Source organism: Oncorhynchus tshawytscha, linkage group LG13 (assembly GCF_018296145.1).
Source record: "Oncorhynchus tshawytscha isolate Ot180627B linkage group LG13, Otsh_v2.0, whole genome shotgun sequence".
Classification (NCBI taxonomy): Eukaryota; Metazoa; Chordata; class Actinopteri; order Salmoniformes; family Salmonidae; genus Oncorhynchus; species Oncorhynchus tshawytscha.
The window spans coordinates 89,197,195-89,217,742 of record NC_056441.1 but is presented as its reverse complement, the minus strand read 5'-3'; the positions used below and the strand labels follow the sequence as shown (position 1 = coordinate 89,217,742).

General features: G+C 45.3%; 1 protein-coding gene across 1 annotated transcript in view; it reads right to left on the bottom strand.

Moving 5' to 3' along the window:
* LOC121838981 (cell adhesion molecule 2-like) overlaps positions 1–20,548 on the bottom strand; it is a 469,847-nt gene that overhangs the window by 73,438 nt on the left and 375,861 nt on the right. Inside the window, exons 4-5 of the mRNA XM_042294980.1 lie at positions 3,727–3,879; positions 3,009–3,146 (exon numbers count right to left, since the gene is read on the bottom strand). Coding sequence (XP_042150914.1) covers positions 3,009–3,146; positions 3,727–3,879 — 291 coding nt within the window. The remainder of the gene's footprint in view (positions 1–3,008; positions 3,147–3,726; positions 3,880–20,548) is intronic.

Here is a 20,548-nt window from a genome sequence, read left to right as displayed (position 1 = left end):
TAGTATTTCACAGTGTTCAGTTGATGTTTTTAAATAAACAACCATGGACACTTACCACGCCGCATCTTGGTCCGATCCTTGCTACACCTCTTCAGAGGAAAAGGAAAAAATCAGCCGTCACACCTTTTATAGTGGCTAAACCAAACTCTGCTCGTAATTTAACATTTGTATAAGTATTTACAGATGGTAAGTTTGTTATTAAAAAAAAGACGCATTTTGATTCATAAAAAAATGCATGTTTGCGTTCTAATGCCTCCTGTGAAGTAGTGACGTGCGACATGCGCCTAGTTCCTGAAACGAGGCACATATGTGGCACATTTCTCCAGTGGCAAAAGCCACTTCATACCTCTGTGTTTGGGACCAGGTTGCCAGAGAACGCAGTCAGCTTACCTGGTCAGTCATTCACAGGCCCTATCAGGTTGGGCAACAGAACCCTATTCCTGGCCGTTCTTGAGTTGGACACAGGGGTGCAGAGAGACAACAGATCAGAACTCGGCACCACCTCAACACAACTCACCACTAGACCCTGCCTACAAGGACAAGACCTCAGCACCACCTCAACACAACTCACCACTAGACCCTTCCTACAAGGACAAGACCTCGGCACCACCTCAACACAACTCCCCATTAGACCCTTCCTACAAGGACAAGAACTCGGCACCACCTCAACACAACTCCCCATTAGACCCTTCCTACAAGGACAAGAACTCGGCACCACCTCAACACAACTCACCACTAGACCCTGCCTACAAGGACAAGAACTCGGCACCACCTCAACACAACTCACCACTAGACCCTGCCTACAAGGACAAGAACTCGGCACCACCTCAACACAACTCACCACTAGACCCTGCCTACAAGGACAAGAACTCGGCACCACCTCAACACAACTCACCACTAGACCCTGCCTACAAGGACAAGAACTCGGCACCACCTCAACACAACTCACCACTAGACCCTGCCTACAAGGACAAGAACTCTACACCACCTCAACAGGTGGTACAGCCTCCAGCCTGGACTTCCTAACCGTGTGTTAGAGTGTGAACGGCGATGTGAGTGGACTTTGTTGGGGTTCATGTATATATTTCATGTATACATGTAATAGGCTTAAACAATGTAACTACATGTCTTTTTCCATGCTAGTATGTTGTTACTTCACGCCTGTGTACGAATCTTACAACATTGTGTTTATTTGCCCTCTTGGTAGAGTTGTGTACTCTTAGCTACTCAGGCTAATCTAGCTAATCTCTACCCATTACCTACAATGGACCAAGATGGTTGCCAGCCCGGCATTGTTTATACACACACCTAAAATGGCCGGTCGATGACATCCGGGTCAATTCCTAGCCACATCCAAAATGGCTGCATGTTTACATCTTAGCATCCTAGCATGATACCGATAACCATTAGCCCGGTAGCTGTTAACTGTACTGCACGTAGGGTTTAAATAGCTCTCCATACTGACCTATCGCCTGGAGCCTACTAGCCTAGCGTGCTAGCCTCTATTGTACGGTATATACTATTACCCACAGCCTGTAGCCTCTTAGGCTAGCATGTCAGCTTCTATTGTATTTGTTGTGTACCACGTGAGCTGCTAACTGTATCCTGTGTATACCTAAATATGCTTCTGCTAGCTCACCATTAATACTATGTAGCATTCCAGCCTACTAGCATAGCTATTCCTTTAGCTACTACCATTGTGTGCTATCTTAGCTTACTAGTGTTAGCTGGTATGTGCAATTTCCTGCCACTATTGTATACATTGCTAATGTTTATATTAATTATTAATGCTGTGTAATAAATGTTTTTACTACAGGAAACCACTATCACGTTCACCCAGTCTACTTCCTGCTTGCTGTATGTGTGTGCCTGTCTTGAGTGTGGCAATAAACATGTGTTCTGTACATCTGTCTCCTACTGGTAATTTCCGTCCTCTTACAGGGACGCTGGGACAGTTAACCCTATAATCTAAACCATCACCTGTATCAGAGACGAACACGGGGTGCCACTTTTCTACATTCCTTGTTGTTATTTTTTCCCCGTACCCTGTTACCTCCTTATTTTTACATTCTGCCCGTACCTGTTACCTCCTTGTTACATTCTGCCCATACCTGTTACATTCTGCCCATACCTGTTACTTCCTTGTTGCTACATTCTGCCCATACCTGTTACCTCCTTATTTTTACATTCTGCCCATACCTGTTACTTCCTTGTTGCTACATTCTGCCCATACCTGTTACCTCCTTATTTTTACATTCTGCCCATACCTGTTACATTCTGCCCATACCTGTTACCTCCTTATTTTTACATTCTGCCCGTACCTGTTACCTCCTTATTTTTACATTCTGCCCATACCTGTTACTTCCTTGTTGCTACATTCTGCCCATACCTGTTACCTCCTTATTGTTACATTCTGCCTATACCTGTTACATTCTGCCCATACCTGTTACTTCCTTATTGTTACATTCTGCCCGTACCTGTTACCTCCTTATTTTTACATTCTGCCCATACCTGTTACCTCCTTGTTGCTACATTCTGCCCATACCTGTTACTTCCTTGTTGTTACATTCTGCCCGTACCCTGTTACCTCCTTATTTTTACATTCTGCCCGTACCTGTTACCTCCTTATTTTTACATTCTGCCCATACCTGTTACTTCCTTGTTGCTACATTCTGCCCATACCTGTTACCTCCTTATTGTTACATTCTGCCCATACCTGTTACATTCTGCCCGTACCTGTTACTTCCTTGTTGCTACATTCTGCCCATACCTGTTACCTCCTTATTGTTACATTCTGCCTATACCTGTTACATTCTGCCCATACCTGTTACTTCCTTATTGTTACATTCTGCCCATACCTGTTACTTCCTTGTTACATTCTGCCCAAAACTTGTTACATTCTGCCCATACCTGTTACTTCCTTGTTACATTCTGCCCAAAACCTGTTACTTCCTTGTTACATTCTGCCCAAAACCTGTTACTTCCTTGTTGTTACATTCTGCCCATACCTGTTACTTCCTTGTCGTTTCTGAACCAGCGGATGTGTGCCGCAGGCTTGCTGCCAGATGTGGTGCAGATCAGAGTGATCTCATCTCCCTCCATGGCTGGCTTAGTGAACCCTGTGATCTCTGGTCGCTCTGGGACTCCTGCAGGACAACAACAATTCATAACACCGAAAATCATCAACAACAACAAAACACCCAATCAACAAGAACTGTATTAACATAACACGTTAGGTTAAAAACAGAACAAGCCTATTATGTCATTACAAATACTGTCCTTCTAATAACCTCAATCAACATTCATTCTTCATGTGTAGTGAGATGCCTTCTTGCCTAAAAAAATCAATACGCTTCCCCATCAACCTTTAGGGGATCGTTAAACAGTCCAACCAATTAAACGACGACTGCTGTCTGAGTTAGGAACATTAGCACTGTGTAATTGTCAGTCCTAAGGTGTGTAGAGATCCAAACGGAACCCTAATCCCTACACTGTCTCTCTCTCTGTCTCTCTCACTCTCTCACTCTCTCTGTCTCTCTCACTCTCTCTGTCTCTGTCTCACTCTCACTCTCACTCTCTCACTCACTCTCTCACTCACTCTCTCTGTCTCTCACTCACTGTCTCTGTCTCTCTCTCTCTCTGTCTCTGTCTCTGTCTCTGTCACTCACTCACTCACTCACTCACTCACTCACTCACACACACTCACACACACGCACACACACTCACCCAGTACAGTGAGGAAGGCCTTGGTGGTCTTGACAGGCATGGTGAACAGGGAGCATGTGTACTGGCCCTCGTCTGATAGGCTGATGTCACTGATGCTGATGGTAAGCTCCGCCCACGTTGCCCGAACCAGCTCGATCCGGTTGTCCCTCAAGGCTGGGGAACACACAGTGAACACATAGTAAACACACACACACAGTGCTGTGGGACACACAAGAAGGACCATCAGACACACAGAGCTGGGGGGACACAGACACACATTCATAGGATCCAATAAAGTTCACAGTTCTTCAGATGAGGGGACAAAGTCTCTACTCAAAAGTAGTGCACTATGTTGGGAATAGGGTGCCGTTTGAAACATAGCCATATGTAGGTACGGCTAGACGGGAGTGTCTGTATGTATGGCTAGATGGGAGTGTCTGTAGATAGGGTTAGAATGAAATGTATAGAGGTAGGGCTAGATGGGAGTGTCTGTAGATAGCGTTAGAATGAAATGTATAGAGGTAGGGCTAGATGGGAGTGTCTGAAAAGAGGGACGACTGTGCCTTGGGGAGGCAGGATCAAGAATGTAAAATGTATTATATGAAGAGGCCCTGTGCTCTGCTGTGGCTGGCTGGCAGGCTGTAACAGCAGGTACTACTGCTGAGTGGGAAACACTGGATGTGCGTTGCTGTGTCAAATGACCTACCTGAGAAAGGTGTGTATGCTTGTGTGTGTGTGTGTCTGTGTTGCGAGTCCATGTGTCTGAAATGCTGTGCGAGAGACAACAGGTTTAAGATGACCTTTCTGTTAGCAGCATGGTGCTACATCAGCTTCAAAAGAGACCAGTCACCACCTCAATGAACATATCACCACAGAGCAGTCAAATATCACCACAGACCAGTCACCACCTCAATTTTTTATTTTACCTTTATTTAACTAGGCAAGTCAGTTAAGAACAACTTCTTATTTTCAATGACAGCCTAGGAACAGTGGGTTAACTGCCTGTTCAGGGGCAGAATGACAGATTTGTCAGCTCGGGGTTTGAACTTGCAACCTTCCGGTTACTAGTCCAACACTCTAACCACTAGGCTACACTGCTGACCATATCACCAAATAAAATTTGATTTGATTTGATTTGACAGACCAGTCATATATCACCACAGACCAGTCACATATCACCACAGACCAGTCACATATCACCACAGACCAGTCAAATATCACCACAGACCATTCACATATCACCACAGACCAGTCACATATCACCACAGACCAGTCAAATATCACCACAGACCAGTCACATATCACCACAGACCAGTCACACCTCAATGAACATATCACCACAGACCAGTCACATATCACCACAGACCAATCACATATCACCACAGACCAGTCACATATCACCACAGACCAGTCACATATCACCACAGACCAGTCACATATCACCACAGATCAGTCACACCTCAATGAAGATATCACCACAGACCAGTCACATATCACCACAGACCAGTCACACCTCAATGAAGATATCACCACAGACCAGTCACATATCACCACAGACCAGTCACCACCTCAATGAACATATCACCACAGACAAATCATCTCACTACTGTCTCTATAGCCACATATTTGAAAAATCACATCAAACCTGAAACTTTTTTTTTTTTTTTAACTTGACATGAATAAGATATTCAGACACACCGCTGACTTGAATATTAAGTTAATTAATTCGGTAGTGCATTGGTATTACTGTATATCTTTGCATTTATGCATTAAATAGGCTGATTTACTTTCTTCATCCTGATTGTGAAAGTTGAGAGGACATATTTATTGGTCAAAGTCAAATATCACCAAATAGACCTAATTTGGTGGTGACCTAAGAACATGGTGTTGGCATCTAATCCAAGGTTTCCCAAACTCGGTCCTGGGCCCCTCCTGGGTACAAGTTTTTTTTTTTTTTTTTGCCATATCACTACACAGTTGATTAAAAATAATCAACTAATAATTAAAAATAACCAACTAATAATTAAAAATAATCAACTAATAATTAAAAATAATCAACCAATAATTAAAAATAATCAACTAATAATTAAAAATAATTAACTAATAATTAAAAATAATCAACTAATAATTAAAAATAATCAACTAATAATGAAAAATAATCATCAACTAATAATTAAAAATAATCAACTAATAATTAAAAATAATCAACTCCTCATCAAGCTTTGATTTTTTAAATCAGCTGTGTAGTGCTAGGGCAAAAAACAAAATGTGCACCCAGGGGTGGGTGGGCGAGGGTTGGGGTGGGGTGTGGTGGTGGTGGTGGGGGGGGGTGTCCTCCGGTAGCCTCCGGTAGCAGATGAGGTAATTGCTTTGTATCGTTAGTTTGATCGTTTGTTAATCATGATCTTCTAATCACACTGGACAAATGAGGGAGGTTATGAACACATTACAGGTCTTAATGATTTACCATTATTCATATCAGACACCGGTTGTTTCAGTTGCTTAATTGAAAATACCACCTAGAACAACACTGAACATCTAAGAAAGCGATTACAAGTTCCTCGTTAACAACACCTTGTCGTCTCACGATAATTATTAACATGGACACCGAGGCAAACCAAGGCTAATTGTAGAGCATGTGAGGCCGCTGAGGGGAAGACGGTACATAATAATGGTTGGGACGGATCAAATGGAATGGAGGCAAATCATGTCTTTAGATGAATTGGATACAGTCCCACTGATTACGCTCCAGCCATTTACCATGAGCCCGTCCTCCCCAATTAAGGTGCCACCAACCTCCTACAGCTTAACCAGCTAGAGAGAAGAAGAGAACAACTACAGCTTTAATCTGCCAGAGAGAAGAAGAGAACAACTACAGCTTTAATCTGCCAGAGAGAAGAAGAGAACAACTACAGCTTTAATCTGCCAGAGAGAAGAAGAGAACAACTACAGCTTTAATCTGCCAGAGAGAAGAAGAGAACAACTACAGCTTTAATCTGCCAGAGAGAAGAAGAGAACAACTACAGCTTTAATCAGCCAGAGAGAACAAGAGAACAACTACAGCTTTAATCTGCCAGAGAGAAGAAGAGAACAACTACAGCTTTAATCTGCCAGAGAGAACAAGAGAACAACTACAGCTTTAATCTGCCAGTCTTTGAGGTTTAAAACAAACATCATGGTGAATTGCATCCTAGGAAACAAAGCATTCTGGATTTGTCTTTGTAGCTGAGCTTCCTATGTATGTGTGTGTGTGTGTGTGTGTGTGTGTGTGTGTGTGTGTGTGTGTGTGTGTGTGTGTGTGTGTGTGTGTGTGTGTGTGTGTGTGTGTGTGTGTGCCCAGAGGCATCTGAGAACAGCCCGTCTTTGGTGGAGGGATACATAGGAGAGAAGAGAGGTGCTGGGGTCTTGGTGAAGGGATACAGATGAGAGGAGAGAGGTGCTGTGGTCTTGGTCTTGGTGTAGGGATACATATGAGATGAGAGAGGTTCTGGGGTATAAGATAACACTGTTCAGGGCTTCTGAGATACAGAGCAGAGAGATTGTATTGGAGGATATCAGAGTTGAACAAGATGACACAAGATGACACACTTCCTCTGGCTCATCTCCTTCTATCTCCCTGACACAGAGAGAGAGATGAGTCTCCTTCTGTCTCCCTGACACACAGAGAGAGATGAGTCTCCTTCTGCCTCCCTGACACACAGAGAGAGATGAGTCTCCTTCTGCCTCCCTGACCCACAGAGAGAGATGAGTCTCCTTCTGTCTCCCTGACACACAGAGCGAGATGAGTCTCCTTCTGCCTCCCTGACACACAGAGAGAGATGAGTCTCCTTCTGTCTCCCTGACACACAGAGCGAGATGAGTCTCCTTCTGCCTCCCTGACACACAGAGAGAGATGAGTCTCCTTCTGTCTCCCTGACACACAGAGAGAGATGAGTCTCCTTCTGCCTCCCTGACACACAGAGAGAGATGAGTCTCCTTCTGCCTCCCTGACACACAGAGAGAGATGAGTCTCCTTCTGTCTCCCTGACACACAGAGAGAGATGAGTCTTCTTCTGCCTCCCTGACACACAGAGAGAGATGAGTCTCCTTCTGTCTCCCTGACACACAGAGAGAGATGAGTCTCCTTCTGTCTCCCTGACACACAGAGAGATGAGTCTCCTTCTGTCTCCCTGACACAGAGAGAGAGATGAGTCTCCTTCTGTCTCCCTGACACACAGAGAGAGATGAGTCTCCTTCTGTCTCCCTGACACACAGAGAGAGATGAGTCTCCTTCTGTCTCCCTGACACAGAGAGAGAGATGAGTCTCCTTCTGTCTCCCTGACACACAGAGAGAAATGAGTCTCCTTCTGCCTCCCTGACACAGAGAGAGATGAGTCTCCTTCTGTCTCCCTGACACAGAGAGAGAGATGAGTCTCCTTCTGTCTCCCTGACACACAGAGAGAGATGAGTCTCCTTCTGCCTCCCTGACACACAGAGAGAGATGAGTCTCCTTCTGTCTCCCTGACACACAGAGAGAGATGAGTCTCCTTCTGCCTCCCTGACACAGAGAGAGAGATGATGGGGAGGAAGGAAGGAAGAAGGGAGAAACAGGGGAGGCACAGCGGGGAGGCAGAGGGGGAGGCACAGCGGGGAGGCAGAGGGGGAGGCACAGCGGGGAGGCAGAGGGGGAGGCACAGCGGGGAGGCAGAGGGGGAGGCACAGCGGGGAGGCACAGCGGGGAGGCAGAGGGGGAGGCACAGCGGGAAGGCACAGCGGGGAGGCAGAGGGGGAGGCACAGCGGGAAGGCACAGCGGGGAGGCAGAGGGGGAGGCACAGCGGGAAGGCACAGCGGGGAGGCAGAGGGGGAAGGCACAGCGGGGAGGCAGAAGGGGGAGGCACAGCGGGGAGGCAGAGGGGGAGGCAGAGGGGGAGGCACAGCGGGGAGGCAGAGGGGGAGGCAGAGGGGGAGGCACAGCGGGGATGCAGAGGGGGAGGCAGAGGGGGAAGGCACAGCGGGGATGCAGAGGGGGAGGCACAGCGGGGAGGCAGAGGGGGGAGGCACAGCGGGGAGGCAGAGGGGGAGGCACAGCGGGAAGGCACAGCGGTGAGGCACAGCGGGGGAGGCAGAGGGGGAGGCAGAGGGGGAGGCACAGCGGGGATGCAGAGGGGGAGGCACAGCGGGGAGGCAGAGGGGGGAGGCACAGCAGGGAGGCAGAAGGGGGAGGCAGAGGGGGAGGCACAGCGGGGAGGCACATCGGGAGGCACAGCGGGGAGGCAGAGGGGGGAGGCTATTGACAGATTGATGTGCTGAGATGTACAGTATCAAGGTTTGAATAACCCAAAGACAATTCTTATCTATGACTGACTCTGCAGAGATCCAGGGCCACTGGTCCAGGGCCAACGCTCCCTCTATCCTTCCTCCCGCCTCTCTCCCCCGACTCACTCTACACAGGGCCAGGGAGGCTCCCTCCTTCCTTCCCTCTCTCCCTCCTCTATTCTTCCTCCCTCCTCTCTCCTCTCTCCTCCTACTCACTCCCCTCTCCTCCTACTCACTCTACACAGGGCCAGGGAGTCTCCCTCCTTCCCTCCCTCCCTCTATTCTTCCTCCCTCCTCTCTCCCCTCTCCTCCTACTCACTCTACACAGGGCCAGGGAGACTCCCTCCCTCCTTCCTTCCCTCCCTCCCTCCTCTATTCTTCCTCCTTCCTCTCTCCCCTCTCCTCCTACTCACTCTACACAGGGCCAGGAGTCTCCCTCCTTCCCTCCCTCCCTCTATTCTTCCTCCCTCCCTCTCCCCTCTCCTCCTACTCACTCCCCTCTCCTCCTACTCACTCTACACAGGGCCAGGGAGTCTCCCTCTTCCTCCCTCCTCCCTCCCTCCCCCTCTATTCTTCCTCCCTCCTCTCTCCCCTCTACTCCTACTCACTCTACACAGGGCCAGGGAGTCTCCCTCCTTCCCTCCCTCCCTCTATTCTTCCTCCATCCTCTCTCCCTCTCCTCCTACTCACTCCCCTCTCCTCCTACTCACTCTACACAGGGCCAGGGAGTCTCCCTCTTCCTCCCTCCTCCCTCCCTCCCCCTCTATTCTTCCTCCCTCCTCTCTCCCCTCTACTCCTACTCACTCTACACAGGGCCAGGGAGGCTCCCTCCTTCCTTCCTTCCCTCCCTCCCTCCTCTATTCTTCCTCCCTCCATCCTCCCTCTCTCATCCCAGCATCGAACCCAACCCACCCCTGCCAGGTGCCCAGTGTGCCGGACAGATCCGTCACAATCACACCTAAATTCCAGCGGCTGACAAAGCTCTTTTCTCGGTGCTTTAGGAAATCAATGGGATGAAAAAGGCTCATTTCCCCCCCAGCTCTAGATAGCTCCAGTGTTGTTCATTCTGCTTAGCGCACAGCATAAATCTGCACCCTGACCTTGTCTGATGGGGCCTCACCAAGGTTGGTTTGGATCAGTTACTCTGACACCCCGTCTCCCCCCAGGACCCAGAATCCTATCACCACATCCTCTCACCACTGTGGCCTGTGATGCAGAATCATGTTTACCTTGTTTCCCTGACAGATCCTTAGTCGCTCGCACTACAGAACATGTCAGTCCCTCACAACGTTGACACCAGAAAACTGATCATCAACAAGCACAGTTCAAGACTAGAGACTCTGTTTGTTTTACTTTAACAACAAACTTCCTAGTAAACTAATACAATTTATAGTTAGAAAATAGTTTTCCTATTCATATCTAGATCCTGCGATGCAGTTAGCCGTTAACACTGGGCCCACTCATGTATGTCCCAGGATCCTTTGCTCAAACAAGGTACACTGGTAAAGCAGCAAGCCTAGCTGCTTGTTAGGCAACCTGGTCTACTACTTCTGGATACTAAGCACGCTAAGCGGTTGGCCCTTGTGGCTAGGGCCACACTTCTATTTGTCCCTGGGGGTTTAGAACCACCGATTTCTACTGTTTTCTACTAGAGTTTTCTACTGCCGGTATCTCTCATTTCCCAGACTGAATAGCGGGCTTGTCCTATTATTAGTACTATCATGCCTCCGGGAAAAAAAAGGACGAGGATCACATCTCTGTTGGGTAGGTACGTGAACTCTTGGAGAAGCAGGAAAGGTTTCGATTCGGAAATTAATACTTCAGCAGGAAGTCGACCAACAAACGGCTAGACGACTTGAATAAAGATGGCAAAGACATTAAAACAAACCAGAAGGATGGATTGAAGACCACACAGGAAACACTGCCCAGAAACTGTTCCTCTATACGGGAATGAAATCCCCACAGTCAGGGAGGACCTCCAGAACACATCTGGGAAGGCAGAATGAAATCCCCACAGTCAGGGAGGACCTCCAGAACATGTCTGGGAAGGCAGAATGAAGTTCCCACAGTCAGGGAGGACCTCCAGATCACGTCTGGGTAGGCATAATGAAATCACCACAGTCAGGGAGGGCCTCCAGAACACATCTGGGAAGGCAGAATGAAATCACCACAGTCAGGGAGGACCTCCAAACACGTCTGGGAAGGCATAATGAAATCACACGTCTGGGAAGGCAGAATGAAATCACCACAGTCAGGGAGGGCCTCCAGAACACATCTGGGAAGGCAGAATGAAATCACCACAGTCAGGGAGGGCCTCCAGAACACATCTGGGAAGGCAGAATGAAATCACCACAGTCAGGGAGGGCCTCCAGAACACATCTGGGAAGGCAGAATGAAATCACCACAGTCAGGGAGGGCCTCCAGAACATGTCTGGGAAGGCAGAATGAAATCACCACAGTCAGGGAGGGCCTCCAGAACACATCTGGGAAGGCAAAATGAAATCCCCACAGTCAGGGAGGGCCTCCAGAACACATCTGGGAAGGCAGAATGAAATCCCACAGTCAGGGAGGGCCTCCAGAACACATCTGGGAAGGCAGAATGAAATCACCACAGTCAGGGAGGGCCTCCAGAACATGAAATCTGGGAAGGCAGAATGAAATCCCCACAGTCAGGGAGGGCCTCCAGAACACATCTGGGAAGGCAGAATGAAATCACAGAATGAAATCACCACAGTCAGGGAGGGCCTCCAGAACACATCTGGGAAGGCAGAATGAAATCCCCACAGTCAGGGAGGGCCTCCAGAACACATCTGGGAAGGCAGAATGAAATCACCACAGTCAGGGAGGGCCTCCAGAACATGTCTGGGAAGGCAGAATGAAATCCCCACAGTCAGGGAGGGCCTCCAGAACACGTCTGGGAAGGCAGAATGAAATCACCACAGTCAGGGAGGGCCTCCAGAACACGTTTGGGAAGGCTGATTACCTGGATGGACAACCGAGGAGAAAGCCTAAGAAAAATCCAATCAGGAAGTGACTCATGTTTTGAAACCGTTGTCTTCCTATGTGACCCCTTTTTGCCACTGAAAGGGATATCAACCAGATTCCTTTTTCTGTGGCTTCCCTAAGGTGTCTACAGCATTGTGACGTAGTTTCACGCCTTTATGTTGAAGAATGAGCGTAAACAACATTGCGTAAGTGGCCAGCTGAGGGCTCTCAGTGATTCTTGCGTAAAAGACAGAGGTAGTCATTTTTTCTCTCGCTCCTACTGAAAAGCCAATTGTCCCAGTTGATATATTATCGAATAGATATTTGAAAAACACCTTGAGGATTGATTATAAAAAACGTTTGACATGTTTCTGTCGATATTATGGATATCGTTAGAATTTTTTTCCGACGTTGACGTGACCGCTATTTCCGGTGCATTTCTCAACACAACGTGACAAACAAACGGAGGAATTTTGGGTATAAAAATAATCTTTATGGAACAAAAGGAACATTTGCTGTCTAACTCGGAGTCTCGTCAGTGAAAACATCTGAAGATCATCAAAGGTAAACGGTTAATTTGATTGCTTTTCTGATTTTCGTGACCAAGCTTCCTGATGCTAGCTGGACATAATGCTATGCTAGGCATAGATAAACTTACACAAACGCTTGTCTTGCTTTGGCTGTAAAGCATAATTTCAAAATCCGAGATGACAGGGTGATTAACAAAAGGCTAAGCTGTGTTTCATTATATTTCACTTGTGATTTCATGAATATGAATATTTTCTAGTAAGATTATTTGACCGTTGCGCTAAGCTAATTAGTGTAGTTGATGACAATTCTCCCGGACCCGGGATGGGTAGTTCTAATTACTTCTTGGTACTAGGGGCAGTATTTTCATTTTTGGATAAAAAACGTTTTAAACGGGATATTTTGTCACGACAAGATGCTCGACTATGCATATAATTAACAGCTTTGTATAGAAAACACTCTGACATTTCCAAAACTGCAAAGATATTGTCTGTGAGTGCTACAGAACTGATGTTACAGGCGAAACCCAGATAAAAATCCAATCAGGAAGTGCCGCATTTTTTAAAACCGCTTCATGCCAATGACTCCTTATATGGCTGTGAATGAGCTACGAATGAGCTTACGTTTTCTATGTATTCCCCAAGGTGTCTACAGCATTGTGACGTCTTTTTACGCATTTATGTTGAAGAATAGCCATAAGGGACCACATTGAGCAAGTGGTCACATGATGGCTCCCGCAGAAAATCTTGCGTCAAGTACACAAGTAGCCATTTATCCAATCGCTTCTTATGAGAAACCAATTGTCCTGGTGGATATTTTATCGAAAAAAGCTCCACCTTATCTCAGTTCACTGGTCACGATGGCAACACCCACCCGTAGCACGCGCTCCAGCAGGTGTATCTCACCGATCATCCCTAAAGCCAACACCTCATTTGGCCGCCTTTCCTTCCAGTTTCTGCTGCCTGTGACTGGAACGAATAGCAAAAATCATTGAAGTTGGAGACTTTTATCTCCCTCACCAACTTTAAACATCTGCTATCTGAGCAGCTAACCGATCGCTGCAGCTGTACATAAGCCATCGGTAAATAGCCCACCCAATTTTCCTACCTCATCCCCATACTGTTTTTATTTATTTACTTTTCTGCTCTTTTGCACACCAGTATCTCTACCTGTACATGACCATCATTCACACTCCAGTGTTCATCTGCTAAATTGTAATTATTCGCCTACCTCCTCATGCCTTTTGCACACAATGTATATAGACTCTTTTTTTTCTTCTTTTTTCTACTGTGTTATTGACTTGTTTATTGTTTACTCCATGTTTAACTCTGTGTTGTTGTCTGTTCACTCTGCTATGCTTTATCTTGGCCAGGTCTCAGTTGTAAATGAGAACTTGTTCTCAACTAGCCTACCTGGTTAAATAAAGGTGAAATATATATATATATATATATATTTTTAAATCCCATGGCACTTATCGTAAGAGTAGGGAACCCCGGTGACGTTGGCTAAATTCCAAAGCTGTCCCTCATATCACAGTCACCTAATCATCCCCAGCTTACAATTGGCTCATTCATCCCCCTCCTATCCTGGATGGAAAACTATCTAAATTGTTTTCTTTAATGGTAGCTTTTCAAACAGTAAAGATATACACTGTGGTGTTCCTCAAGGAAGCTGCCTAGGACCACTTCTCTATCTTTACTAATGATTTACCTTCAGTAATGAACAAAGCAAGAGGGGTCATGTATGCTGATGACTCTACAATGTACAGCGCAGCATCATAATGTAATGAGCTAACAGATGTACTGAGCAGTGAACTAAGAATGGTGTCTGAGTGGGTTGATATGAACAAATTGTTGTTGAACATTTCTAAAACTAAATGTGTTGTATTTGGTTCAAGATATATGCTTGCTGATGATCCCCAATTGATTTTGTCAAAGAATAGAACACATGTAGAGCAAGTGAAAAAAACGAAACTACTAGTTGTCATGTTGGATGCAGATTTATCATGGTCAGAACACATAGATAATATTGTTATTAAGACGGGCAAGGGAATTGCTGTTACAAGAAAATATTCAGAGTATTGAACATCTAGCACACTGAATCAGGTGATTCAATCCCTGGTCCTATCACACTTAGAGTACTGTCCAGTTATATGGTCAATCCCTGGTCCTATCACACTTAGAGTTCTGTCCAGTTATATGGTCAATCCCTGGTCCTATCACACTTAGAGTACTGTCCAGTTATATGGTCAATCCCTGGTCCTATCACACTTAGAGTACTGTCCAGTTATATGGTCAATCCCTGGTCCTATCACACTTAGAGTACTGTCCAGTTATATGGCCAATCCCTGGTCCTATCACACTTAGAGTACTGTCCAGTTATATGGTCAATCCCTGGTCCAATCACACCTAGAGTACTGTCCAGTTATATGGTCAATCCCTGGTCCAATCACACTTAGAGTACTGTCCAGTTATATGGTCAATCCCTGGTTCTATAACACTTAGAGTACTGTCCAGTTATATGGTCAATCCCTGGTCCTATCACACTTAGAGTACTGTCCAGTTATATGGTAAATCCCTGGCCCTATCACACTTAGAGTACTGTCCAGTTATATGGTCAATCCCTGGTCCTATCACACTTAGAGTACTGTCCAGTTATATGGTCAATCCCTGGTCCTATCACACTTAGAATACTGTCCAGTTATATGTTCAATCCCTGGTCCTATCACACTTAGAGTACTGTCCAGTTATATGGTCAATCCCTGGTCCTATCACACTGAGAGTACTGTCCAGTTATATGGTCAATCCCTGGTCCTATCACACTTAGAGTACTGTCCAGTTATATGGTCAATCCCTGGTCCTATCACACTTAGAGTACTGTCACGTTATATGGTCAATCCCTGGTCCAATCACACTTAGAGTACTGTCCAGTTATATGGTCAATCCCTGGTCCAATCACACTTAGAGTACTGTCCAGTTATATGGTCAATCCCTGGTCCTATCACACTTAGAGTACTGTCACGTTATATGGTCAATCCCTGGTCCTATCACACTTAGAGTACTGTCCAGTTATATGGTCAATCCCTGGTCCTATCACACTTCGAGTACTGTCCAGTTATATGGTCAATCCCTGGTCCTATCACACTAAGAGTACTGTCACGTTATATGGTCAATCCCTGGTCCTATCACACTTAGAGTACTGTCCAGTTATATGGTCAATCCCTGGTCCTATCACACTTAGAGTACTGTCCAGTTATATGGTCAATCCCTGGTCCTACCACACTTAGAGTACTGTCTGGTTATATGGTCAATCCCTGGTCCTATCACACTTAGAGTACTGTCCAGTTATACGGTCAATCCCTGGTCCTATCACACTTAGAGTACTGTCCAGTTATATGGTCATCTGCAGCAGAGAAATATATTGAAAAGTTCCAAATGGCTCAAAACAGGGCAGCCAGATTATCTCTTCATTGCTCAAAACAGGGCTGCCAGATTAGCTCTTCATTGCTCAAAACAGGGCTGCCAGATTAGCTCTTCATTGCTCAAAACAGGGCTGCCAGATTAGCTCTTCATTGCTCAAAACAGGGCTGCCAGATTAGCTCTTCATTGCTCAAAACAGGGCTGCCAGATTAGCTCTTCATTGCTCAAAACAGGGCTGCCAGATTATTGCTCGATGTGAGGGAGCACCAGAGGAGTTTGTCGCTGCTAGCTGCTCCACAGCCACAGTTAGCTGCACTGTTAGCACAGCCACCACTGTTAGCAGAGCCACCACTGTTAGCACAGCCACCGTTAGCTGCACTGTTAGCACAGCCACCACTGTTAGCACAGCCACCGTTAGCTGCATTGTTAGCACAGCCACCGCTATTAGCACAGCCACAGCCCTCTAATTTAAGCCAGTCTCCTGTTGAAGAACTAAGGCGCTCTCTTCTTCAGCATTATCCGGCAAAAGTAGGACAGCAGGATCGCTACTTTTTGTAGATGATATGAGGATTACAAATGACTGGAATATTATATTTCAAAGAAAATGAAAAACGGATCAATGATGGCTAGAAGACCGATGACGTCGACCACCGCCTGAACAAGGACAGGCAACGACTTGGGCAGAAATCGTGACATATAGACTCATTTGCACTGAACCACCACAACAGACGCATCGTCCTTCTATAAAATAAAAAAAAAACACTTGGTAAGTAACTGAAAGGCCTTTTATTTACTGATTGATCGCGCCTGTCCGGTGGTGGGAGCATGATTCAATCACACTGATCTGGATCTGGACAGGAACAAGAAGACGTAGTGTCACGATCGTCATGGGAAGAAGTGGACCAAAGCGGGGTACGTGTTCATTCTATTTATTTATTTATTTAATGAACGCCGACAACAACAAAACAAAATACGAACGTGACATTCTGCAGGGCAAAATAACAACCCACACATGAAAGAGAGAAAAAGGACTACCTAAGTATGGTTCCCAATCAGAGACAACGATAGACAGTTATCCCTGATTGAGAATCATACCCGGCCAAAAACAACAAAGAATTATAAAGCATAGACTTCCCACCCGAGTCACACACCCTGACCTAGCAAACATAGAGAAAAAAAGGATCTCTATGGTCAGGGCGTGACTCGGGTGGGAAGTCTATGCTTTATATTTCTTTGTTGTTTTTGGCAGACATATTGTCAGCCAGTCGGCCTTCAAGTATTGTTTGCAATAGAAAAATAATGGCTAAGATTGTGAGTATAGTGGACAGGCATGGGGTAAATTCGCTTCTCGTTGCGGCTTCACTGACGATATATTATTCCATCTGTTTCCGACGTTATGACAGACATTTCATCCGTAACATTAGAACCAATGCACAGCATTGTATATCGTCGGTCTACAAGTTACTTTGGTTTTGTCAATAGAAGTATAATTACTAAGATTGTGATGATAGAAACACACCATGCATTGCTCAGTTAACAGGCTACATGCATTGCTCAGTTAACAGGCTACGTGCATTGTGGATGCACTTTGGATATTATTCATTTCTGACATTGTGATAGACATTTCATCTGAAAACATTATTGCCATTGTACAGTTAGTTGTCTGATTACGCATATGGAATAAATTAACTTGTTGTTGTTGTTGTTGACATTTTGAATGTATTGTTGTTATTATTGCTGAAAGAGGTTAGCGCATGGGCGCTGTCCGGTGCTGAACACCTTTGCACCTTGAAAGACGTTTTCTTGTGGTCACTCGTATTAGATTTATAGCATATTTTGTTGAATATTCTTTGACCAAATTCAATTAAAAACTACATTTATATTGAATGTGCTGCGTGCCATATTCCCCCCTCTTAGCCCCAGGAGAGAAAAATTATGGCATGCCTGAGGCCAGTTTAGTAAATACATTACTAGCAACACGCATAACCACCAAACCAGACAGGCAAATTCAGGGCGTCTAAGACAACCCAAGGCAAGGACAAATTGCCTTAAATCTACAGTTTTATATAGAGCCATAGCTGAATGGAACTCTTTACCAATCCATATTTCTCAGGCTAAACGTAAATCCACCTTCAAGAAAAAAAAAAGAATTTTTTTTTTTTTTTTTTAATGTGATAGACCATGTGACTAGACAGGAAGTAGACAGAACATCTAATGTGATAGACCATATGACTAGACAGGAAGTAGACAGAACATCTAATGTGATAGACCATGTGACTGGACAGGAAGTAGACAGAACATCTAATGTGATAGACCATGTGACTAGACAGGAAGTAGACAGAACATCTAATGTGATAGACCATATGACTAGACAGGAAGTAGACAGATCATCTAATGTGATAGACCATATGACTAGACAGGAAGTAGACAGAACATCTAATGTGATAGACCATGTGACTGGACAGGAAGTAGACAGAACATCTAATGTGATAGACCATGTGACTAGACAGGAAGTAGACAGAACATCTAATGTGATAGACCATATGACTAGACAGGAATTAGACAGAACATCTAATGTGATAGACCATGTGACTGGACAGGAAATAGACAGTGTGATAGACCATATAGTAGACAGTGTGATAGACCATTTAATGTGATAGACCATATGATTAGACAGGAAGTAGACAGAACATCTAATGTGATAGACCATGTGACTAGACAGGAAGTAGACAGAACATCTAATATGATAGACCATATGAATAGACAGGAAGTAGACAGAACATCTAATGTGATAGACCATGTGACTGGACAGGAAGTAGACAGAACATCTAATATGATAGACCATACGACTAGACAGGAAGTAGACAGAACATCTAATGTGATAGACCATGTGACTGGACAGGAAATAGAAAGAACATCTAATGTGATAGACCATACGACTGGACAGGAAGTAGACAGAACATCTAATGTGATAGACCATGTGACTGGACAGGAAGTAGACAGAACATCTAATGTGATAGACCATACGACTGGACAGGAAGTAGACAGAACATCTAATGTGATAGACGATACGACTGGACAGGAAATAGAAAGAACATCTAATGTGATAGACCATGTGACTAGACAGGAAGTAGACAGAACATCTAATGTGATAGACCATACGACTGGACAGGAAGTAGACAGAACATCTAATGTGATAGACGATACGACTGGACAGGAAATAGAAAGAACATCTAATGTGATAGACCATGTGACTAGACAGGAAATAGAAAGAACATCTAATGTGATAGACCATACGACTGGACAGGAAGTAGACAGAACATCTAATGTGATAGACCATGTAACTGGACAGGAAGTAGAAAGCATCAACTGAATGTTAAATGTGTTTCCTGTCAGGTATTTTAATGATCTGCATTGTCTACTTAATTAAACGATTGTAAAGTCTTACTATGGTGTTGGACCCCAGGAAGATTAGCTAACATTATGGCCTTACCTAATGGGGATCCTAATAAACATTCACAAATTCAAATACAGAACATGTCAGTCCCTCAACACTACAGAACATGTCAGTCCCTCAACACTACAGAACATGTCAGTCCCTCAACACTACAGAACATGTCAGTCCCTCAACACTACAGAACATGTCAGTCCCTCAACACTACAGAACATGTCAGTCCCTCAACACTACAGAACATGCCAGTCCCTCAACACTACAGAACATGTCAGTCCCTCAACACTACAGAACATGTCAGTCCCTCAACACTACAGAACATGTCAGTCCTCAACACTACAGAACATGTCAGTCCCTCAACACTACAGAACATGTCAGTCCTCAACACTACAGAACATGTCAGTCCCTCAACACTACAGAACATGTCAGTCCCTCAACACTACAGAACATGTCAGTCCCTCAACACTACAGAACATGTCAGTCCCTCAACACTACAGAACATGCCAGTCCCTCAACACTACAGAACATGTCAGTCCCTCAACACTACAGAACATGTCAGTCCCTCAACACTACAGAACATGTCAGTCCCTCAACACTACAGAACATGCCAGTCCCTCAACACTACAGAACATGTCAGTCCCTCAACACTACAGAACATGTCAGTCCCTCAACACTACAGAACATGTCAGTCCCTCAACACTACAGAACATGTCAGTCCCTCAACACTACAGAACATGCCAGTCCCTCAACACTACAGAACATGTCAGTCCCTCAACACTACAGAACATGTCAGTCCCTCAACACTACAGAACATGTCAGTCCCTCAACACTACAGAACATGCCAGTCCTCAACACTACAGAACATGTCAGTCCCTCAACACTACAGAACATGTCAGTCCCTCAACACTACAGAACATGTCAGTCCCTCAACACTACAGAACATGTCAGTCCCTCAACACTACAGAACATGTCAGTCCCTCAACACTACAGAACATGTCAGTCCCTCAACACTACAGAACATGTCAGTCCCTCAACACTACAGAACATGTCAGTCCCTCAACACTACAGAACATGTCAGTCCCTCAACACTACAGAACATGTCAGTCCCTCAACACTACAGAACATGTCAGTCCCTCAACACTACAGAACATGTCAGGCATGTGA